This window comes from Carettochelys insculpta, chromosome 1 (assembly GCF_033958435.1).
Source record: "Carettochelys insculpta isolate YL-2023 chromosome 1, ASM3395843v1, whole genome shotgun sequence".
Classification (NCBI taxonomy): Eukaryota; Metazoa; Chordata; order Testudines; family Carettochelyidae; genus Carettochelys; species Carettochelys insculpta.
The window spans coordinates 171758554-171783908 of NC_134137.1; the positions used below are offsets into that span (position 1 = coordinate 171758554).

Here is a 25355-nt window from a genome sequence, read left to right on the forward strand (position 1 = left end):
AACTGGGCAGGGAGCACAAATTTCATTTGGATAAGTGGCAAAATCAGTCTGACTGGCAATGACATTTTGCAGAGGTGATTTCTTTAACAGAGGAACTCTATGTTTCTCACTAAACTGGCTGTCTGCCTTCTTCTACCCATAGAACTGCTCTATGGCTAGATGCAGAAAGGACCTGATGTGGCACTGCCATCCCCTTAATTTCACCACTAAAGAAGCTGACCAAGGAATGAATTGTAGCTCTTGCTGTGGAATGCCTAATCCTCAGTGAGGGAAAAATTCCACCTCACCATGAGCTTTCAGTAAAATGTATACGGGAATGGCAAATGTAGGTCTCTCAAAGGCAGTCATGCAGCTAACACATTCTGTATAAATCAGTCCCGCAAATTCGAATCACTAACTCCATCTCCTCTCCTTTAGTGAGTGTCAGCCCTTGACCTTTCAGCAATTTTCTCCTGCTATGAAAGTCATTCAAGGAAATGGTTAAAAGATAAATCTAGTATTACTTCCCAATCCTGTGGTTTTCTATTGGGATAATTTAGGTATCCAAAATTTGAGCTTTTCCCCTTAACTATCAATATTTATATTGGATACTAATAAAACCTGAATTAAATCCACTTACTCAATAACACTACTGAACTGTTCTTGTTTTGTTTAATTCTGAAATGGTCAACATATTCAAAAATAGAAGCTAACAATTTTTATGCACAGTACTGTATATTAATGTAGACATTTTAATTACAATCCTTCTTGCCACATACAAAATTAAGTAGACTAACACAATCACCATAACAGTATCAGACAATGAATTAACAATCAATCAATCTAGATAAGTATAGGATACCCTTAACAAGACAGTATGTTTAGCTAGAAACCTTGGTCCTCCAATTCTTTTGTATAGTACTGTATGTTGATAACAGATTGCTTGTATTTTAAATATAAATTAGCAAATGAACTTCAAAGTTACTAATTTTAACACAGATTTTTAAAAAGTATATGTATACCAAAAGTATGAATAAACTTCTACATGACAGTTTGTTTAAACTTTAAAATGTTGTGCATTTATCTTCCAAGGAAGTCAGTGTAAGTTTTATGCACAGAAAGGCAGGGTTCTGGCACAGAATAGACCAGATCATGAATTTTTAAGTTAGTTTTGGTCCATCCTGCATAAGGCTCCACAAATAAGTAAAATGATAATAATCAAAATGGCTGCACGCAAAAAATATCACTACAAGAAACAGGTTCAAACACAAACACCCACCTTCCATTTTACTGACAGAGGAAGATCACTATCCAGAATGATTGCATGTACAGTTCTCTGCCAAGCTGTAGTCATTAAAAACATTCGTTTTAATTTGGCAGCTTTTCTTTGTATGAAAATCTGCAAGTGGATAAGACTTGACCCATGTGATAGCCTCATTTCCTTTACGTGGAAAAGTAAATGCCCAAGTGACTAGTGAACCATTTTCCTAGCTCTGGAAGCGCGTGCAGGTTTTGTAACAATGGAACCTTCATGGATGTTACACTCGAAGAGACAGACAGGAGAGGAGAAGAAAGAATGATTGCATATTGTTGTGTTGATTTTGTACAGTGTTTGTTCTAAAAACACTAGGAAACAGTGCTGCATAACACTTAACTGGTAAAAATGCCTGTAAGGTACATGAATTAACATTTAAAAATACCTTTGTTCACATGCTGTGACTACACAAAGGTTACTACAATGTGCATTTACAATTAATTTCTCAGTGCATCTTCAATTTATATCAGATGTTGAGCCTGATTCTGTAGATGATGCATTGCCTGGCCTAATTAAAGTCATAGAAAGACTACCATTGAGCTCAATAGGAGTTCATTCAAATATCATGAGCATCTTCCACGGACTTCAACTGAAAGTGACATATTGCAGTGGCTGCAAATTGCGGCCCATTCATAAGTTAACTCCTCCAAGTTCAGTTCTGCATTTTCAAGTCTTTAAGGTCAAATTTTCCCTCTACTTTCTTGTCACTACTGTATTCATTTGTTACAGATATTAAACTAGAAAGGCGTTACTGGAGGGGTGTGTCCGTCTGCTTTTCTGGGAAGTATCAGGCACAGGCCATTCCTGCTGTCCAAATAGCAGCTTGAACGTGTGGTCCAAAATCAAATATGTGGCAAATCAAATGCCCCACTTATTAGCTGGCCACTGGTCTGTTTCATAGGAAAATCCATTCTGACTATGTTTTACAGACAAAAATGCTGTATTAAAATTGTCATTTAACCTATTAATCTCTTTGGTGGAATATGAATAGGTTGCACCATTTTCCATTGTTGACCCCCTTTTTTTTTTTTTGTAGAAACACAAATGTGTTTTTCCGACACCCAAAAGGGACTTCTCTTGCAGCACCTTATCACAAGCTTGCCATAACTATGCTCTTTTGATAGCAAGAAGCTTAGCTTGTGTATTGTTACTACTGGATTCCAAAAGAGAAGAGGATGATGAACCTCTCCCTTTGATCCCTGATGTGAAGAACTGGAATTTCTCACTAAGCAATGGAGAAGTTTAAAATCCTGGGCTTTGTCTCGATTGCAGGCTTCTGTCGGGAGACTTCCAGTCTTCCAACAGAAGTCTGCTGTATTGGAAGCCTTCTGCCGACATCCCGGTCATCCTCCTTACATGAGGAAGAAGAGATGTACTGCCAGAGGGAGTTTTCCCGACATTTGGCCCCATGTGGATGGGCCAAATGTCAGGAAAGCCTCTCCTGGCACAACTGTCAGCAGGAGATACACAAATGCATTGCACAGTTTGCGTATCTTTTGCCAACAACTCTCTTCAATCTAGATGTAGCCTTGGAGGGCCTAGTGCCCTAAGTTTAACACTTTGAGGATATGTAAAGAATTATTGTATGAAGAGATGGAGTAAGTCTGGTGACTGATCTCCCCAAATCTATGGGCACCACTGCTATGAATTTTAAAGTGAACTAAAAAAGGTTAATGCTTATAATGAACCCAGGAGAGGGCTACATACCCACTACGTGAGTACCAGCTGGTAGTGATAAAAGTGTATTTGAGTTGGAAAAAAATAGGGAAGTAGAAAGCCCTTGGAGTTATATTATTGAAATATAATTTTTATTTTAAAACCTCTAATTTGAAAGTTGATTATGTTTCCCATGTAGTTTCCATAGCAAACACTGTATGCTAAAGAGGGAAGCTTGTTAATAAAGTTCAGTTTTTAAACGTATGAGAATTGATGGACTATCTAGAAGAAAAACAGCTTTAAATTGTTTAAAAATACAGCATCAAGGAAGAAGCCTACTAAATTGTGCTTTGCTAACACTGAATGCCAGACATCAGCCATAAGATCATGTACTGAAGGAGACTGCTATGCTTTATTCATAGTACCAGAATTATTATTGCTGGAAAGTTATTTCGTGGCTCAAGGCTATTTTGAATTGTGGCAGTGCAGTCATGCTTCCAGATTCTTGTGTGCAATTTCCAGAATCTTACGTGTTTCTTTGATCAGCAAAGCAATGTTTAATCTTTTAATTACAAAGTACACAGGGGATGATAAACCATTAGTGAGTTAGCGCAAAAGCTGAGTGTTCTTTTCTTGAAAACTTATTGCAAAATGCATTAGCATCTTATGTACTATTTAACTCAGAGATGCTGAGAGAGATTTAAGAAGACTATTAACTGGAAAAGTTCCACTCTATTAAAAATAAAATAAAATACATCTATTTGGCCTACTTAGTGATACCTAGGTAAATTCTCTCTTTGGGTTTGGACACTAGAAACAAAAGGGGAGCTTCAAAGGCAGAGAGTCCATTTTGATGCTGGACGAATGAATGAAGACTGCAGTGGCATACTCTACCTATGACCTAAGCACTACTGAGGGACCTAGACCTAGTCAACTGACACCTTAGTAACTGGGAAGGACTGGCTGGGAAGAAGATTCTAGGGAGGCACCCAGGAAACACTCAAATCAAGTGTTTTTCCTGGACAGCCTCAGACAGTGGATGAAACTTAAACTGCCCTTCTTTCACCATCTTCTAGGGTGCATCTGCTACTGCTAGAGGGTACAATTTGTGTCTCCCTGTGTGCCACTATGAACTAATCAAACTCAGTCTGTGTTCTCAGGTTTGAGTACATACAACATACTAGGACTCATTCTCCGAGATGCTGAAGTCAAGAGGAGTTGCAAGTGGTCAACATCCCTCAGGAACGTTCCAGACTACAGAGCACAGAAATTGTTAAGGAAGCCCGTTTCAAGGGTACCTCAGGAAACTGGATTCTGATACAAAAAAAAAGTTAGCCAATTAAAATTCCCCAGGTGACTCCATGGAAGCAGGGAGAAACTAGAGGAGGAGGAACTTTGGTAAAAAGTGCTCAGGTACTATGGACGATAACAAGCAGTAGTACAGCTCCTTAGACACAGTCTAACATCCTACAACACACATTTTTAAAAAAACTGCAATTTTTTCAACAAGCATAATTGCAAGCATAAAATAATTCAGTAAGATTCAGATCATGAAACTACGAAACATTAGCATTAGGAACAAACTATTCACTCTACTTATGTCTGCAGGCAAGTGCAGGCAACTGTTCAGTATTTAGTGCTTTACTGATGAACCTGTTATACAGTGCTCATTTTTATTAAGCAGGTGCCCTCTGAGGTCTCTAAATTGAACCATTCATAAAGGATAAAATGCCCTCAACAAATAATGCATCTTGTCAGTAATCCTAGTGGCTTGCAGCCCAGTAGAATACTAATATAGACTTACTGAGTTTCTACAAAAGATTACCACAGTAACTTCCTTTCTTATAGAAGCTTTGACTTGACGTCTTAATTAAAAAAAAAGAAAAAAGGAATTAAATCTGGCCCCAGAGGTAGAAATACAAAGTTCTACTTGGTGCTACTGACAGGCTAAGTGATGTGGATACTTGTAGTCACTGGAAATTAAAGGATTAGCACCTGTAGAAATTGGAATCACATACTCGTTCATAGGCCAGAAATGGGGAAAAAAGCTATAAGCAACATGAAATGATACCGCAAGACCTTTGCAGAATACCTACTGCTAAATACCTCCAATCTGCTTCCTACACGCAGTCCAAAGTTGTGTGCAGTGTCAACCCTACTGAGTTTCATAGCTGTTGAGATAGTGAATAATCACAATAAGCCACCAAATGCCTATAGCTAATGGAATAGGTAGCTAATGAAAATGGCACGAGATGCTTTGCTAAAATACATATGCCAGCCAGCCAGTCATTCCACTAGCAAATTCACACCCAAAGTCTTTGGCAGGAACTTCTGTATCCTCTTGTCTATCATACACAGACAATGAATTTGTCAGCCATTTTGATACCTGCAAGTAAGTTACACAACTCACTTCCTCTGCCCTTTAAACCAAGCAAGGTCAGCATATGTTTGATCGTGGATATCTGCCTATGCAGGGCATTATTTCATGGAAGTCAGGGTTCTTTCATAGATCTAAGGCAAACATTACAATTTACAGGAAAGAAAAAAAAAAAAAAAAAAGACATGAATACATTGTGCGTTCTTGGGAGACATACAGCATTTATAACACAGTCGCTTTTATTATTATTTCCGGGTTTTCTATGTCCTTTTTGCTTTGGATCATTCTCAATTCCAGCTGAGCCGGGTTAGGTTTGTTTCCTTTTCCAGCCTCTGCTAAAAGAAGACATTGCAGTGTCAATAATCAACAAACACACACAAGAACTAATCATGTTTCTGTCCTGTCCTCGGCATTACTTTTTTTGATCCTTCTCATCCATTGTACTACCACTGTGCACATGGGGACACATAACACAATATTGTTCTGGACAACCCCCTGCTCCCACCCTTCTCAAGTACTTCTGCAACTCCATCATTATTTAGAAACCAATCCTGAGAAGTTCTGAGGGCACTCAACTCCTTTTTGGAGCTTATTAGGACTCAAGATTGCTCAGCAACTTGTATTCTAGGTGACAAGCACCAACCTGTATAGTTGTACTGTAGAATAAGATTATTAAAGTGTTTTTCCAGCTGGTATTTATTTTCCTTCCCATAAGAACACAGCTTGAAGAATAATTTCTTCAGCTAGCACAAGACAAAGAAATTTGCTGCTCATTAACAGGTAAGGAATCCATCCCAGTCCCGATACCCACAAAAAAGGGTCACGGAGTAAGCTGCTGCAACCTAAAATGGAAGAACATGAAGCTCCCTTGTACACCAAACTCAGCATTCTCTTCTAATTCTCCCAGCCTTGCTCTAATAGTAGTGCACAGGTGCAGCACTACTGTAGACTGGCCGCCAGCACATTTTTACCACTGTCATCTTGCCAAGGTAATGAGCTTTTGTGGGTAAGACCCACTTCTTCAGATTCTACTGATTCAATCCAAAGAAGTGGGTCTTACCCACGAAAGCTCTGTACCCAATAAATAAAAACGTTGGTCTTTAAGGTGCTACAGGACTGCTTGCTGTTTCTGTGAAGCTACAGACCATCTAGAAAAGGGTTAAAGGACACAGCCATAAAAACCACCAGTGCTAGAATTCCCTACATTCTGAATCTACTAATAGGCCACCTATAGTGCTGAAAACAGGTTTCCAGAAAGTTTATTTCAATGAGGATGTGAATAGAGTAAATTCAGAAAGAGGGTGTAAAATGATTACCCTTTGCACTCTTGATGGTCCTTTGCAGAACATGCTGCATAGCTGATACAGTCTTTTCACATGCCACCTGCAATTCAGTACACAAAAATATTTAGGCATGCCAGTGTTTCTGTCACCCAAGTTAGTAGCAGAGCTTTGGACTACAAGGTTTAGAAGACAATTTGACTCATCCAAAAGGAACTAGAGCAGCGGTTCCCAACCTTTTCCAGATGGGGACCCATTTTGACAATTCAGGAAGACTTGGTGACCCACAAAAATTCAAAAACAGCATGGCAGGTGGGAGGGAGGGGGCGGAGAGTAATGCTGTAATTAGCTAATTTTGCACCTGAGGCAAGAATATAAAATTGCCCCCCCCCACATTTATATATTCACAGTAGTTATTTCATAGAAAAAGGGAAAATACATTAATAATAAAATCATAGCACTAAGTTTATTATAGTTTATTATTATTTTATTATTATAGTTGGTCTGAGTTGTGGTGAGGGAAAGACCCTCCATCCACATATTATTCCCCCTAGGTTCCCCAGCTTAAACCCCACACTCAGAGGCTGGAGTGGCTGCGGGGGGGAGTTACACTCAGGGGTGGTGGGAGCACATTCAAGGGCTGTGGGGGGTGGAGGCTGGAGAAGCTGTCTTTGTAATGTGTAATTGCTTCACTATTGATAGAGAGAGCTGCTGGATGTGGCAGCGTTAAGGAGCTGCAAACTGATTCTTTAAGAGCCACATGCAGCTCTGAGCTGCTGGCAACCCTTAACAAATCTAACTGTGACCCATGTTCGGGTCCCGACCCATAGGTTGGGAATCCCTGAACTAGAGTAAGCAAGTTGTTTTTACTCAACTCCCTATGGGCACACACAAGTTGGCAGGTGGATTTAATGCACAGAGTAAAAAGCTGTTGAATCTCTCAATAACTAAGAGCAAAAGATTCCAAATTGAGAACACTTCCTCCAAAAGTAGTAAGTCAGAAAGAATCAGCATGCAAGAGCTTATTCTCATAACAAGAGTTGGTACTATAAAAAAAAAAAAAATCAGTCAAAAACCAAGGATTACAAACTAAGTATTTTTAATTTACAGAATATTTTTGATTTGGTGGAATCCCCAAATACTTTTATAGACTGTACAGAGACCACCACCTCACCAGTCATCAGTGAAATACAATCACTCATGCAATGCTCCTCAAAACAATGAGTGTTTCTAATGGGGAAGGGGTGGGGGAAGGGAACTACAGCTATAGAGGAAATTTTTAATCATATAAAATGGTAAGTGGCCTAGAAATAAAATTTGGTCCTAGAAATAGCTCACATTCTTTCAAGAGGTGTTATTCTGTATTTCAAATACTGTCTATCATGCATTCTGCATTTAAATTCTGGGGACTAACAATGAGAAATAAAATAAGTCATTTATTAAAGCAGTCTCCTGAGAGAAAAAAGTACCTCTTACACACCTTAAGATTATTTGGATGCTTGTGCGTCCAGGCCAAGAGCATTGCAGCAAATAAGTCGCCAGTTCCAACAAAATCAGCATCCACTTTAGGAGACTCCATTCGAATTCTCTGTGTCTCCTTGGTGCCATCTGCTTTAGCTAGAAGGCAGATGTACAGTTAAGTAATAGGAAAAACTCTCCCTGGAATTAATTCCATGCTTACTATATTTAAAAGGTAATTATTATTGTAGTCATCATCACCCTCAACTGGGGCTCAGTGCCCGCTGGTGTCCAATGCCTCCCTCAATATTTCCTTCTATCTTTCCCTGTCCAGTGTGGAGTGGCTTAGCTTCTGTAGACCAGCTACACAACAATCTACTATATCATCTACCCATTCTCTGTGGGGTCTGCTATTTGAACAGTCCATTATGCAAAATACCAGAATCTTGATTTTTCGTTCATTATTCATTCTGCAGATACGTCCGAATAGCTGTAACTTCCATTGTATAACCTTCTGCAGTAGGTTCTTTCGGCTGTATCTTCCTATATAATTCCTCATCAATGACTTTCTGCATCCATCCTATTCTACAACAGCTCATCTCAAATGCCAAGATCCTTCTCTTAGAATCTTTTGTTATCACCCATGTCTCACATCAATACAACATGTTGCTGAATACATGTTTTCAAGATGTTCAGCTTTGTTCCTAAGCTAATCACCTTGATTTCCAGATCTTATCCAGAGCCTTCAAACTTGCTCTTGCTTTCGCTGTTCTAGTCAGTATTTCCTACTTATAGTCTAGGTCATAAGTCATGTTGTTCTCCAGATATGTGAGCTTCTCTACGTTCTTTAGTTGGATATAGTCTACACTGATCTTCCTTCCTACTTCCTTATCTCCAAATACCATCGTTTTCATTTTACTGATGTTCATAATCAGTCTGTACCGCTTCCCTTCCTCATTTAACACCTGCACCAGGCTTGCTAGCTTCTCTTCATATTCCTTGATAAATATATCATCCATGAACCTCAAGTTGTTAATTCTTATCCTGTGCAGATATCCCTTCTCTCTCTTCCTTGGTCTTGTCCATCTCTCTAGGCGCATGGTGAAGATACTTGGCGATATTGGAGCTCCTTGTCACGTACCTCTACTCGTTCTAAACCAACTCTCCACGTGCTCTCACTGCTGCCTCCGCATTGTCACTGCTATCCTTCAGCAACTGTATCAGTCAGCTATCCTCTATTACTGCAGTGCTTGACACTAAGTTGGCAGTTTCTTAGTAGGATCTTTTTAAATCTGACACTACACACCAGCTCTTTCAAATTGGTTTTCTCCAAACTTTGCCCATTTGGGAGCCACACATACAGCATGACTGCTACCCATAAATTTAGAACAGAAAGCCAGCACCAACATCTTCCATACCACAGTGCAAGCCACAGCATGCACAGGTGCCAACACGTGTTTCTTCATCTTGACCTACTGGTGGCTGGGCCAGAAAGCACGGTGAATCTGGAAGGCGCTCAAACCAAGAAAAAGCAACATGTGCTGAAATGCAAAGCATCTCTTAAGTTGCACATACTTTTTAAAAGTGAGAGCAGCCACAGACCACAATGGAGAATATGCAGACTGTATGTGACCTATGATTCCAACAACCTAAGTTACAGGGTAACACAGTTACCCCTCTGAGATGAATAAAAAGCAGCTCCCAAGGTCGTTTTAGTGAAACGGAATTTTTAGGTGGCACCAAGAAACACTAGCTGGTTCTAGATGGGGCTTCTGTTCTGACCTGTTTCTATTGGCAGCCTGGCATGCACTCGCTACATTTGCATCCCATAGCTGCAGAAGAAAATGGGACTATTCAGCATCTTGCTCGACAGCACTCCTTTAATAGGAGACCAGTTAGTGACAATTTAGCAAGCACAGACGGCTCTTAGTGCCATCAGAAGGCCCAGTAGATGTGATGAAAAAAAAAAATATTTAGGAAAGGAACAAAATTGTTCCGTCCAGGTTGTTTGCAATCTGATTTTTCTTCTTCACTGACAAGCATCTTAAGTTTTCCTCTTCCCATCCCCCACCACTGCAGGCACCTGAAGCCATCTGATTGAGCTGTTCTCATGCACTCCAGGCTGTTTCCACAGAATGATTTATTTTTAAAGCAGCAGAAACAAGTAGAGCAAGCGGTTTTATAAAACACAATCGTGACTTACTTTTCCTTTGGCTCCCTAGTGCAATTAGGAAGTCATTTCCTAGAGAAGACTGTAGGTCTGAGCTTGTGATCACCACCGTCTCTGGTCCCATTGCATGAAGCATATCCATAACCTTCCCATGCAGAAAAAGACAAGTAGTAGTTATTATGTGTTACTGATAAACAGTAGCTGTCACTGAGCACAGCTCCATTAAAAATGCTGAACAGTTTTGCTAAATACTTAAAAACTTCATTGCAATCCACATAAAGATTAAGTAAATTTCCCCTCAAACAACTAATGTAAATTAGGATTAGATTTAGGAGAACCAAATGTTACTGTACACAAATTTATTAACAACTTTTCTCTGTATTATTCCCAATCTTCTTCCCATACAGCTAACATCATGAGATCAACTATGAGGCCTCCAAAGAGAAGAGTGAAACCATAATAAGAAACTTCTACAGGTTGAACCTCTGGAACTCTCTTGCCCAGCAACAACCATAATCCAATATGATTTTAATCAGCTAGATGACCACTTAACATGTGCGTGGCCAAGTTTCCCATGATTACATAAGGTTTGTTTACAGCCACCAGTCCTGCTTCTCTGTGTTCTGTGCCATTATTTAACTGTGATTTACTCCTAAATGTCTTCTAAGATCTCAGTAAGCAGTGGAAGTGTTGGTTGTCTGCTAGATAATATTGACCTTCCATGGTCCAGCAAATTCTCTCGTTCAGCATCTGTCAGGTCCCAAGAGCTCCAGACAAGAGAGGTTCAACCTGTAATAAAGTGGTGGTGGGGGGGTGGAGTTCCCTCATAAAGAGTGTAATGATTCAAGATTTTATTAGATGGAATACATATACACATGGGTGTGAGCCAACATCTTGTAGTAGTTAATATGATTCTGATAACTTTTCTAGTAATTGAGATGTTACACTGAACTCTAAGAGATGGGAAATTTAATGATGCTCAAACAAACAGAATTTATCTGAGCTTTTCATTTACAAGTTTCTCAATCTCCTCCTCATTTTGGAAGTTAGACATTGTATGTTTTACAGGCATGTATCTGCAGTTTACATGTACGTGTAATTTTTTAGATTTATTTTTCTCCTCTCCCGCCTCTCTCCAAACTTCACACTAGAAGTCAAAATCCGTAGCTGCGACTTCATAATTGGCTGCTGTGGAAGGGATTAGGATTACACAAAGAATGTGTACCTTCAGTCCTGGATTCACCATAAAAAACAGATACAAAAAAATTCTCTCAGCAGAAATCCTCTCAGCCTAGCTATGACTCAAGAGCAGCTGAACAATTAGGGCTTACTTGTCCAATTTTTTTCCTTTATTGCCTTCCTTCCCTGTCTGAGATTCAAAGAAATTTCTCATCTGTCAAACTTCCTAACATACATAGCATTGGTTTAAAAAAAAAAGATTAGTAATCCCACAAGATGGGATTACTGTGCCTATGAGGCAAGTCCTTTTTCATTCCATATTAAATATTTCACCAAATATTTCTTATACTCTTGTGCTGTCTCAAGCAAAACTAAAAAAATATCACAAGGGAAACACACTAAAAGTCTCTCAAAGGGAGAATTTACTGTAGCCTGTAAACAGATGCACCTCATCAGGAACCAACCGACAGCACTACTTATGTTACCAAACCAGGCCACATTGTGATCTCTCCCGGTAAACAAGAATTCAGAGACCGTGGAACAGTAATTCTGAGATGAGGTTTATAAATGGCCTTTTAAAAGGGGAAACCAAGTGGATGATATTGCTGGCAGAGCAGTTTCTAACAGAACCCTCTTAATTTTCCATTGTAATGTTGAATAAAAACCTTCCACAACCAACATGGTTGACTCCATGGCTGCCTTACAATGGTTAGCATATGGTCTTTCCATCCTGCTTGGATGCTCTTTATCTGAGTGATGTAGTGAAGTAAAAGAAGAAAGATTTGTCTGTCTTTGAAGAGCGAACATGTGGCTTTGGCTCAGACCTAACTAAAAATGCAGATCCAATGCAGGCTGATGTTCCAGTGCAGAAGAGAATTCTGTTCCTGAGTTATGGCCCACCCTTAGTGAATACCAGCCTATAGCACAGTCATTCCATGGCAGATCTAAGACTCGAGCATAATTTATTCATCTCTACAATAACACCAGGACAATGTATAATTGTGACAGGGGATTATACAATGCTGCAGCTGCTCTTTCTATTAGAGCTGGCTAGATAACATTACCTCCGTTTGGGGGGAAAAAACGTTTCAAGAACTTCTTTCATTCTACCTTCATGCTTTGGGGGGAAAAAAACCATGAGGAATTTCCCTCTTCTGCCCACCCCCCAACTTTCCAAACACCCAACTGCCATGTTGTTAGGGCATTCACTCAGCATGCGAGAGACCAGGTTTAAGCCCCAGTTCTCCTGACGTGAAGCAGCATAACCTAACACCAAGCAGTGAAACTAAGTTCTCTCTTCTCTCCTCCTCACCCCACTGACCTGAGAAACATCCCCAACTAAATTTTTATGAAAATAGCTATATTTCTGTGAAAAGTGTGGTTCGATTCATCAGCATTTTCTAACGAAAAACGTTTTGTGAAAGAAACCTCCCAATCAACTGTACTTGCTTTGCACTTGAGGTAAAACCCTGGCCCAACTGTTGACTTATTTCCAACTGACTTCAGTGGGGCCAGGATTCCAGCCTTGGTCCGTGCTGTACTGATGCGATCTTGTGGAAGAAAATTTGTGCAGCTGAAGGAAATCATGGCCAGAAAAAGATGTGGGAGGAATCCTACAAGAAACTAGTTTTCAAACAGGTTATGCACACCTCCATTGTTATCACCCCCCATTGTTTTCTCCTTGCCTGTGTTACCTACCAGCTCTGTTTTGGGGGAATCAGAGAATGACCACCTATCAACCCTGTGCTCTTGGGGAGCCAGGGAGTGACACTCATGGAAAACAAATCCCCTTCCCTCAGGCCTCTGCTTGAATCAAAGATGCACTGAATCTGGCAGGGGTGGACACACCTAAATCCTACCAACAAAGGCGACTGAATTGAGGAAACACCTCTAGCCTCATCTGCACTGAAGACAGAACAGAAAGATACCTCCATAAGCATAATGAATGGAGAACAGCTCTTCCAGAGCAGGAGCCGCACTAAACTATGGGATAAGGAAAGCAGAGAAGGACTGCCTGATGGGAAATCTCTGCTCCAGATGCTAATGAACCCAGGCCTGCTCACACCCAAATTAGTTATTATTAGACTAATTCTAGTAATGGGTCCTATTGTTAACAAAATACTGAATCTGCCCAGTTGCCTTGGGAGCTCCTTCAAGGAGCATCACCCATAGCAAGGCATGATCAGTCTCTATTGTCTCGCCTCTGTTTACCCATAATCAAATCCAGTGTTCTTCTTGAACTACTGTCCCGTCTCTTCAAAAACACCTACCCTTGCTCAAGAAACTGTTCTGATGCCTGGATGTAAACTCTACATCAGCTCCACTGAGACCTCATCATCTCCTGCCTGACCATGCTGGGAGCTCTGCTTATCTCCTGCCCTCTGGATCTCCAGTACCACCGCCATCTGGGAACCCCAATCAGTGCAAGTTCCACTGAAGTGGTGAGATCTCTCTCTCTCCCCTTCTCTCAGCATAGCCTCCTAACCTTGCCTGATGTAATTAGTTATATTGGTTGCTAGCCTTAACATATGTCACCCATTTATTTACTATTGTAACTGTTAACTATATGTTCACTACTCAAAAATAAATAACTTTCATTGTTAAACTGGTTGCCTCTCTCTCTCTCTCTTTTTCCTCCCCTCTGGCTCACTCTTCCTCAGGGGTGTTGTTTTGGCTTCCCAATTCACTCTGCAACAACGCTTCTTGGACCTAAGCTAAAAGTTCCCTTTGGTGCCCAGAACTCCTGGGGGGTTTGCCCATAGAGTGGGTTACTAGCAGAATGGTTGTGCTGTTAAATTAGGGACTGGGCAGGGAGTGCTGAACCAGGGTGGCATATGAGGTTGGCAGCTGAGAGTGCTGTTTAACCCAGCCACTGACTCCTTGGGTACGTAAGGGCCACACCTTGGCACCACTGTGCAACCCAGCCGTGTCTGTGTGTGTGCGTGCGCATGCACACTTGAGCCCAGGGTGGGAAGAAAACAATTCTGTGGACCCTGGGTTAGGCAGAATTAGCAGAAGGGAGAAGTAAAGCTCCTGAGGAACATTAGTGTCACAAGCAGCACACAAAGAATTATTCACTTCTCCCCCATGTAACCCCAAATAAATGAGCATACCCCCAAGTAACGAGCTAATCCGGTGACACCTGAGACTTGTTTTTTTGAAAGATTTGTATCAGTAAATAAGGGTCAACAGCCTGCTGTCACACTACTGGGTAGAGAATTCAGTTGTAAAATGGTTACTCAGTAGCATATCATCACAACTCTTGTGTGAGACTGATGCACACAAACTTAAAACTAGGGGCTTGTAAGCATGGCTAGCAGCATACCCGCATGGGTCTGTTTTGGCGCTTCATTCCATTGATGAGACTAGCTGAGAGGCTGTTCTAATCAGTGGTGAGTAGCATGAGGGATATTCCCTGGATGGGGCATGCTCGGGGGATGAAAGGTAGGCATGCAAATAAAAATGGCTGGGATCATTTGAGCTGCTTGCTGCTGGGGGAGAAAAATAAATCAGCAACTGACATTCAGATGGCTTTGCTGGAGGAAAAGCTGCAAAGATCACCGCTTCTGTCATTTCACCACGATCCTAGGGTGTTGTCACAACCACTGGAACACAATTTTCAGATAAATATTAAAGGTGGCCAAAAAAAAAAAAAAAAAAAAAAAAAAAAATCAAATGAGGAGCTATAATTCCAGAGCCCTCTTTTTTTGAACGCATCAATCGTATTCACTGAAAGGAAGCGTGTGTAGAAATAGAACCAGCGCCCCCGCAAGTCAACAATTAAACCAAATCCATAGTTACACACTTCACTGGTCCCCAACTCTGCAGACTTCAAAATTTCCTCAGTTTGAGGCAGAATGAGAAGATTTAACCCTACAATGGCAAACCCTTACTGCAGAGCAGGATGTCTGTGAAACCTGCAGCTTCCAACATTGTCAGGTCCTGATGCTAGCTGTCATAGGATGGGGTGCCAGTCCTGCTTTGCCAGCTATTTGGAAATACCTGAAGAACAAAACCAGCTGGCAGTCCTCTGCTAGCCTTACCATATTTGCACTGGGAGGCGTGTATCTGTAGATCTTCCAGCTCACGTTTTATTAATATACTAGATATAGTATAACACATTAATACAAGGTGAGCTGATAGATTACACCCCGGGGAAGGAGTGCATCTGTATCAGTATTTTTTTATATAGTAACCCTACCTCTGCAATACCGGGATGAGCACTGCAAGCTGCATCCTGATGCCCAGTGCTCTGGTTAACAAGATGCCCCTCCCCTCCAAAGGAAGTTTCAAAAAGCTAAGAACCTTCCACTCACAGCTGTCTACAGAAAAATAGGACCTAGAGCCCAACCCTTCTTGCACAATTTCCTCAGAGCTGTTCCCTGCAGCACTAAAGAGCTTGCTGTTAAATTTCTCTCTCTCTAGCAAGCCCTGTAGCAGAGTGAAAACTGGCTATTCCAGCCCCCCGCAGCACTGTTATCACAGTAGCCTCATGGCTGGCAGCAGAATGATGGTTTTCTTCTTAATGAGTGCACTTCCTCGTGATAGAGTGTGATCATTTATAATGTATAGTGGTGGTTCCTTCATCCCCCTACCCTGTTCTTGCAGCCCAGTGGCATTAAATCCACAGAGCTCTGTGTAACATCATTTTAAAGTCTTTGTAAAAGATCCACTTTTGTCATTACAACACAAACCAGAAAAAGTTTTGTGCGCAAAGTCTGACGTGAATCACTCCCAGTTTGCAGAGCAATAACGGAGAAGGAGAGAGAGGAGGCTCTACGCAAGCTTTAAAGATGAAAAAATTATAAACTGCAAAATTGCAAGCAGATTTCTGGACGCTCACACCTACGTACCTCTAATGCTTCTTTTTCTGTGCGAATCTTTCTGCCAGTGAGCAACCTAGTAGTCAAGAAAGAAGATTAAAAAAGCAAATATATACTGTGGGCAATTACTGTCAGGTTTGCTCAGCAGGATTAAATCTCTAAATAGGTGGTATTTGGTTAACAAGACAGCCTGAACAAACCACTGGATATAAGCAGCACGAAGTACCACACTGTCTTTCCATGTCTTGCATACATCAGAATTTCTTCTCTTACTGTCAATTGATTTAAATTTAAAACACTTAGCGTATGAAACCAATGAGCGGTTTAAGTTATGTTGCCCTGAGTTATCTGTATCTAACACCATCATTCACTACTGGTTTTTCCAGGTCCCATAATGAACTGAAGCCACAGGACTCCCTCAATAAAAAAGGCAACACCTGATGGGGATGCGGTGAGAGGGGGTAAAGGGGTCAGTTGCATCAGGGTCTGGAGCCCAAGAGCTCTGGATGCCACGACTGCTACTTTGGCAGTGGCAGCAAGAGCTCTTGCCTTCTTCAAAGTGTCGCGGCATTGGTGCTGCTCTGCTACTGTGCATGGGCACAATGGAAGGTGGGGGAGAACCAGCACCACGGTCTGGGTGGCACTGACAGCTGACTTCCCTAGGCCCTGCCCCTTCCACCCTAGGTCCCGCTCCTTCTGGGGCACAGAGCCGCCCCCTCTGCACTTTGTCCCAGAGCCTGTGGCATCTCTTGGCCCCACTGACCACGGGAGAGATAATCTAACCAGAGAGCCCAATCTACAAAGGAGAATGGCATGATGAGGCACTGAAATGGTATTTTCCAAAGCAAACTTTCAGTCCTGAGCCAGACTATTCAAAACAAAACTGAAAAGTCCATCTGATTTTTTGCACAGGGGAAGTGATATTTCCAAATCAGTCCCACACGACAATAACTGTAAATTAACTATAAAATTCAGATGTTTAAAGAAACAGGCTATTTTTGAGGAATTATTTTTAAACGTGAAGTTCAAACAAGTGAACTTATTTATTCAACGCAAGCAATTTCCAAGGTTTACTGAAGAGTTCAATTTAAAAACAATTAAAAAAAAAACCAGAAACAAAACCCACAAACACACACAAAAGCCAAGCGAGTATAGTGGGAAGAAGGGAGTTAATTTGTTCCTGCTTTTAAACCCCAGATTTACCAGGCATTAAGAAAAATGAGTACTTACTCAGCCTCAAACTGATTAGGAGTTATTATATCTGCAACAGGTACAATTTCATCCCTGTAGACAGGGAGAAGATCCTTTGGCACATACTGAAAAAGAATAGGAAACTTGCAATGAACTCTACTAGAGATTACTGTGAACATCCTGCAATAAACATGCATCAAATCATTGCATGCATGCTGTTCATAAAATAGAGGTTACAAAAAGTATGGTTTGATATTACTTAGTAAGGACCGTCCTGTATTCACATGCACTGCGGCTCTTGAACTATTGACTTTTTTACCAAATTCAGAAAAAAATGGCTCTTCTAGCTATTTTGGTTGCCAACCTTAAGTTTGTGTGTGAGCTCAAGCGGTCCTTCTTGTGTCTAAATGCAGTCTTGGCTTATCAAGAGCTGGGAATTATGGCCCTGAGAAAGGAGAATAATGACTTTTCTCTCTAACGGTCTTCATGGCTCCCCTCTTCCCCACTGTCCCATGAGAGCTGGATGAAGACAGAAGAGCGAGAGCCCTTCTGGCGGAAGGGCACTCAGCTTTCTCAGTCTCAGAGGGGCCTAGATCACAGAAGGGATGAATGTAAGGTGACTAACCGTCCTGTATTGGGCAGAATAGTCCCATATTGGGGATGCCAAAGAGGCGCCCCTAGTTATTTTTTAAAAGAAACTAATTGTCCAAATTTAAGCCTTCGGAGGCTGGGGTAGCTGCTTCCCTGGGCCTCTGGGTGGGGAGTGCCTGTAACTGCTGCTTCCCTGGGCTGAGTGTGGGGGGTGGGGGGCGCACCAGCTCCCCAGGACTTGGTGCAGCCAGGAGGAGCTACCCTTTCCCCCGCATATCTCCCTGTCCCATATTTGGAGTTGTCATGGAGTTGCAGGTGCTGCACTTGTCCCTGATATGCTCTTCACCATGTCAAATAAAGCATAAAAGTACGCCCATCATCCATGTGCATGCCAGCTTCCCAGGACAGGCAGGGTTTTAAACCCAAGGCCACTGTAAAGATAACACCAGCATACACGCCCAGGTGCAGGGACAAACTAAAAATATCCCATCAGAGAGAAAAATCAAAGGAAAAACAAACCCTAAACTAGCACTGTCGAAGTAACTACACAACAAGCTGGGGGTTGATCAGCACTAGACAACCACGGATCAAGCCATTCGAGGGCAGGGGAAGAAGGAAATGAAGGGGGTTGGGGCTGCTTGACTCTGTACGCTGTTGGTTGGATGGCACAAATGCTGCCCCCACAGATACTGCTGACCATGGGATTATCTAGACAAAACAACTAGAGTGCAACAAGCTAGAGTGCAAGTCTACAGCATGTGAGCTTGCTGAGCACCTTCCATGTGGACCACGCCACAGCATGCTAAAAGCACACTGAAATCTACTCATCCTTCAGTGGGAATTGAGAACTTGTGAATGGCATCAGAGTTCACAGGGACCATGAGTGCTTAGCACGCTCACGTGTGAAGCCCATGCCTCAGCTTGCCACCTACTAGCTGTTCCTCTAGACAAGTCCTAAAATCCTCCTGCTCTAGTGCGGTTGGTGCACACTCCCCTCGTGTAATATATGTGCACAGCAATTCCAAGGAAAGCTGTTACAATTGTATATTGGACCAAGTATGTGAGCAGGGGTTAACAAAGCAGGGAGCCTCACTTCCTTCTGCTGACTTGGGGCAGTGCTGCCCAGATCCCCACTGATGGTTGGGCGTGGGAGGAGGTGTAGCCGGACAAAATCTCCCCACTACACACCAGCTTTTGCCTCCCCTCTAAGGCGCCTCAGAGCACACAGGGCACTGAAGAGCAGTTAAACAGCACAGTCTTTGATGCCTTCCTAAAGGGGCCCAGATGTGCTGGCTCATCGTGACCCTGAGAAACAGAAAACACAGATAGAGGGCTAGCAGGCTAACCGTTAACGAAGGGCGTCAGAAAACTGCCCTTGGCTGGCATTAATGGAGTGATGCGCCCACACAGCCATCCCAGAAGAGAAATCTCCGCCCTTGCAAAAGAACGTCCTGTACTCCCAAATTGCTCATCTCCTGTCTTACAAGTGCAAATTAAGTAAGAATTGCCCTTGTAAAAACTGGCATCACAAAAGACAGACCAGTACGATCTGGCACCATAGATAAGAAAGAGAACACATGACCCAGGGGGTATAAAGATGGGCCCAGCAGCACTCTGACTCTGAGTGCATCTTCACCAACTACCTGCTGGTCGGGTCAGGTGATTGCCTCCTGAGGTCCGCAACTGGGGACGCCCAACCTCGTATTCGTCTTTCCGCAGAATTGAGTGACCGATCCTGGCTTGGCTATGTGGGTATCGAGAGATGCAAGGAGGGTAAGATATACCCATATTAAGGTCTCCTTTTGGAGCACACAGTTAAAGAATTAGAGCTCTAAAGATAGATGTTGTTGTATTAAGACGTCGTTGTATTGGATTGTAATGTAACCTGTTAACACCTGTACTCTGCTAGCATATAAGAAGTAGACAATAGCCTTTGTAACCGCACGCTCATGAACTGTAGCTTAATAAACTTGTAACTAGTTAAGATCTAAGCATGACTGCTGTTACTCTCTGTCACTGCAACACAGCCGGCACAATGAAAAGAACTTAACAGTTTGGTTACCACTGCCTGGCCGTAGGTGAGAGTGCTAAGAGCCTAGTGTAGAGTCGTGCCGCTTCCACAGGGCAGACTCCTGGGGCGCCCGTCAACCAATCTTGGTTGCCCGCTGCGACGGAGCTCCCTGCTCTAGCAGTAAAACACTCGGGTGTTTAGGACCCTGGGGCATCCATCAGCCTGGCCCAGGCTGCCCGCTGTGAAGGAGCCCTGCGCTCTAGCAGTTAAAGACTCGGATGGTAACAAGGGCATAGTTGGTACCTCACCGCATGTTCACCAGCTAACAGGAGGCTACAATGGGGAGGCTGATGCCTGGTTGGGGAATTTCTGGGCCTCCCACTCCTTCACGCAGAAGGTACGTCAGCATCAGAGCCAAACAAACTTCTCTCCTTTTAAAGGTATAGCTATTTTATTTGTCAGTGGAGCCCTGTGACAGTGCTCCAGCCAATCGCGGGAATCCAGTTGCCGGACCAGTCCCCAAGAATGATACTTAGGCAAAGAAGCTGTGGTATGAGTCTCTTCTTTTCAAAGAAAGGAAACTGTGTAACAACAGGGGGAGGGGTTAATTAACCAAATGTCTTAATTTGCAATTTTTTTGAGTGATATACAATATCTTAAACAAAAAGTCGTTGATGCTTCAGCAACATAACTGGAATATACACTTAGTGAAATTATTTTTAATTCCCCCACAACTGTTTAAAATGCCACAACCAATTCTCTTTTTGGCGACTAAGACACTATGGTCTTCACCTAACAAGTGTTGATACTTCCCTCTTCCCACATGCCCCCTCACCTGTATTCTCATTTATGAGTGTCCCGACAGAAGAACTGACAGCTGCTGTGGCTGGAAGCATCATTCCTTCACTGCCTGGTGTGCCTGCTGCTTTTCATAAGTTTGAAGCTGGGGTGGAAGTCGAGGAGCTCACCGCTCCCAGGTCAGCTTGTATCAGTCCAAGAAGCCACATGCTCTTAATTTTTGACCCTCACAGTAATTGACAGGGGAAATTTTTCTTATATTTCTGCAGGCTTTTTGATAAACTGATTGCATCCATAATCCTCAGCACTTCTGTCATGACTGATGCTAAAAAAAGGACCCATACAGATTCTGAACCAAATTAAGCCTTGGCATAAATGGAAGCAGTATTGTATTAAATCAATGGGGATGCAGCAGAGCTGGAATTGGCCCATTAGTTATATTAAACTGACTGTTGAGCAGATAACAGGCGCTGAACAAATACTAGGAGCCTACTAATTGATTGCTGTGAATAGCCTCAAAACAAGGACAAGAGGTTCTAGCAGGTACACCTTGTTAGCTAGCCAAAGGTCACTGACAGCCTGTCTAGAATAACGTTTTCCTTCTGTTGGAACTGAAGTTAATTGATTGCCAGTTAACTCAAGTTAAGCAACCCCTTTGGGAATGTTTATCTTTCGCTAGGAGCAGTGACTCTCCATGCCTCAATCCTTGTTTGTTAAATACCTGCATTTCTTCCATCTTTTATCTGCCTTGTCAGCTCTTAGGAGGCAGAGATAGTCTCTTAGGCAATGCCTAAGCTGCAGGCTTCTATCGGGAGCCCAAAGGGCCGGGGGGGGGCAGTTTTTCAACATTTGGCCCTGTGTGGACAGTCCAAACGTCAGGAAGGCCCCCTCAACAGCTGTCAGCAAGAGATACAAAAATGTGTTGTGCAATTTGCGTATCTTTTGCTGATAGTTCTTGGCAATCTAGACATAGCTTCATGCTGTGTATACTGCGCCTACCACAATGGGAGACACCTCTCAGTTATGGCCATAGATGCTACCATAAAAACAAGCAGTAACGCTGAACTCAGCCAGGAAGCCCTCATTCAGACACCATGTCCATAGGTGTCAATGACCAGAGTAAGGATCGCAAGACTGGGTCCATGCTACATGAGCAAGACTTGGGTGATCATCTGTCACGTTTTATTACAGGCATGAGATGGTGGGTTAAGTTGTCATGCTTTCTGCATTTCTTCCATATAGCTGCGTGGTCCATCCCAAGGCCGTTACCACGTTATTAACTGTAGTAGTAGCATCCTTCAGTCTACGTAGACTATGGATCGCGCCCTTCGTAGTTCCGTTTGGCATCCTCATTTGCAGCGTTGGCTGTGACTGTGAAGACCCACACGAGAGTGACAGTCCTTGCTGCATCTGTTGCATATGTAATGGGTGTCTGGCAGGTCCTTGCTGTGCTTTCTGTGGGCTTGCTTCTCCTTTGCTAGCTGTGTGATTCTCAACTCACCCTTCTGAAGGCCCTTGTATAGTTCCTGCCTCCATCTGCTGCGATCGTCTGCCAGCTCCTCCCAGCTGTCTGGCTTGATGTCTACTTCCCTGAGGTCTCTCTTGCAAACATCTTTGTAGCGCAGCTGGGGGCGTTCGGGAGGTCTTTTGCCAGAGGCTAGCTCGCCATACAGGATGTCTTTTGGGATCCTTCCATCATTCATCCTGTGGACGTGGCCAAGCCAGCGGAGATGCCGCTGCCTGAGGAACGTGTGCATAGTTGGGATTCCAGCTTGCTCAAGGACGGTAGTGTTGGATACTCTGTCCTCCCACGATATTCCAAGGATGCGCCTGAGGCAGCGCAAGTGGAAGACGTTCAACCTCTTTTCCTGGCAGGCGTATAGGGTCCAAGTCTCGCTGCTGTAAAGGAGGGTGCTGAGGATGCAGGCTCTGTAGACTTGCATTTTGGTGTGAGTGTACAACTTGATGTTATTCCACGCTCTCTCGTTGAGTCTGGACAGAGTTGAGGCTGCTTTACCGATCCTCCTATTTAGCTCAGTCTCCAAGGACAGGGTGTCAGTGATGGTGGACCCGAGGTAAACGAACTCGTGGACGACCTCTAACGTATAGTTGTCAATGCTGATTTATGGAGAAACAGCAACGTCCTGAGCAAGTACATTTGTCTTCTTTAGGCTGATGGAGAGCCCAAAGTACTTGCATGCTTTGGAGAACCGATCCAGCAGCTTCTGGAGCTGGTCTTCTGTGTGTGACATGACAGCAGCATCATCTGCGAACAGCATCTCTCTGATGAGGACTTCCCTCACCTTAGATTTAGCTTTCAGCCTTGCAAGATTAAACAGTTTCCCATCAGATCTTGTGTGCAAAAAGATGCCCTCTGTTGAAGATCCAAAGGCGTGCTTCAGGAGGAGGGTGAAGAAGATCCCGAACAATGTTGAAGCAAGGACGCATCCTTGTTTGACACCGCTCCTGATGCTGAAAGCATCCGATAATGTGCCATCATATTGGACGGTTCCTCTCATGTCTTCATGGAAAGACTGGATCATCCTGAGTAAGCGTGGCAGACCTCCTGTCTTGTGGAGCAGTTTGAACAGTCCATCCCTGCTGACCAAGTCGAAGGCCTTGGTTAGATCGATGAAGGCAATATAGAGTGGCTTCCTCTGCTCCCTGCATTTCTCCTTCAGCTGCCTCAGAGAGAAGACCATGTCGACGGTAGATCTCTATGCATGGAATCCACACTGATTCAGGATACACCCTCTCAGCAATCTTCTGGAGTCTGCCGAGAATGACGCGAGCAAACAGTTAACCAGTGATGCTTAGGAGGGAGATTCCATGGTAATTGTTGCAGTTGCTTCTGTCTCCTTTGTTCTTATACAAGGTTACAATGTTAGCGTTGTGCATGTCCTGTGGAACCTCTCCCTCTTTCCAGCACAGGCACAGTAGCTCATGTAGGGGTTCCAGGAGGGTGTCCGTGGCACAGTTGATTACCTCTGGTGGTATACCATCCTGGCCTGGGGCCTTTCCTACTGCAATGCTGTCAATGGCTTTCTTCAGTTCATCCACAGTTGGTTCCTGGTCCAGTTCGTCCATTACTGGTAAGAGTTCGATGGCATCGAGGGCTGAGTCGACCACAATGTTCTCGCGTGAGTACAACTCGGAGTAGTGCTCGACCCAGGGCTCCATCTGTTTGGCTTTGTCAGCGATGACTTCACCAGATTCGGATTTCAGAGGTGCCATCTTGTTCTGGGTGGGTCCTAATGCCTTCTTGATGCTCTCGTACATTCCCCTGGGGTTACCAAAGTCAGCGCTGGTCTGGATGCTGCTGCATAGCTCGAGCCAGTAGCTGTTGGCACAGCGCCTGGCTGTCTGCTGTACTGTTTTTCTGGCTGCTCTGAGCGCTTGTAGGGAATTCTGGCTTGGCGAACGTTTGTACTCCAGGAGCGCAGCGCACTTTTTTTCGATGGCTGGAATCATCTCATTGGAGTTAGCTTCGAACCAGTCATTTGTGTTTCTAGCTTTTCTTCCAAACACCGACAAGGCTGTGTTGTACATTGTGTCCCTCAGATGCTGCCATCTGGATGGCACATCGGCACCCCCAGGGTTGCTGCGCAGATTCTCCTCGAGGGTCGCTCTGAACTTTTCAGCTCTCTCCGAGTTAGCTGTCTTTCTGGCATCGATGTGGAGCCTTCCAGCTGGTTTAGAGCGGTGCAGCTTCTTGGGAATCACCTTGAGTTTGGAGCAAACTAATGAGTGATCTGTATCGCAGTCAGCACTATGTTAGCTGCATGTCAGAAGGACGTTTTTGAGGTTATCACGTCTGGCGATGACCACGTCTAGTTGATGCCAATGTTTTGAGCGTGGGTGTCTCCATGACACTCTGTGCTGTGGCTTGGTTTGGAAAAATGTGTTTGTGATGCACAGATTGTGGTACGTGCAAAGTTCAAGAAGACGCTGACCATTTTCATTCATTTTTCCCACACCGAAGTGGCCTAAGCAGGAAGGCCACCAGTCACGATAGGCTCCAACTCTCGCATTGAAGTCACCCAGAACGTACAGTTGTTCGCAAGCAGGTATTTGCGCTATGGCAGTACTAAGCACGTCATAAAACTTGTCTTTTACTTCCAGTGCAGCGTACAGGGTTGGGGCATAAGCACTGATCAGGTGGACAGGACCGGCGCGAGTTTGAAGTATGACCTGAAGGAGTCTTTCTGATCCACCCACGACTAATTCCACCATTTATAGAAGGGTGCTTCTGATGGCGAAGCCAACACCATGCTCCCTGGGTTCTTCTCGGGCTTTACCCTGCCAGAAAAAGGTGTAGTCCTTTTCCTTTAGAGATCCCAAATCTGCGAGATGTGTCTCTTGCAGAGCAGCAATGTCAACTTGGAGCCTCTTCAGTTCCTCCTCGATGACAGTGGTCTTTCGGGTGTCGCTGATGTCCTGAAGATCTTCAGTCAGACCTGTCAGCATGGTCCGCACATTCCAGCAAGCAAGCTTAAACCTTTGATGGTTTCCTTTTCTTGTTGATTT

The 25355-nt window shown here is 43.3% G+C and overlaps 1 protein-coding gene across 3 annotated transcripts in view; it reads right to left on the reverse strand.

Annotated features, from left to right (window-relative positions):
• Positions 1-637: 637 nt before the first annotated feature.
• PDXK (pyridoxal kinase) overlaps positions 638-25355 on the reverse strand; it is a 94124-nt gene continuing 69406 nt past the window's right edge. The window contains exons 6-11 of one of the 3 annotated variants that reach the window (XM_074995463.1): positions 17468-17553; positions 16268-16313; positions 10269-10380; positions 8088-8224; positions 6644-6710; positions 638-5659 (exon numbers count right to left, since the gene is read on the reverse strand). In XM_074995463.1, the coding sequence (XP_074851564.1) occupies positions 5550-5659; positions 6644-6710; positions 8088-8224; positions 10269-10380; positions 16268-16313; positions 17468-17553 (558 nt within the window). In that variant the 3' untranslated portion in view covers positions 638-5549. Of the gene's footprint in view, positions 5663-6643; positions 6711-8087; positions 8225-10268; positions 10381-16267; positions 16314-17467; positions 17554-25355 lie in introns of all 3 variants that reach the window. The other 2 variants (XM_074995455.1, XM_074995472.1) reach the window with 2 other exon arrangements.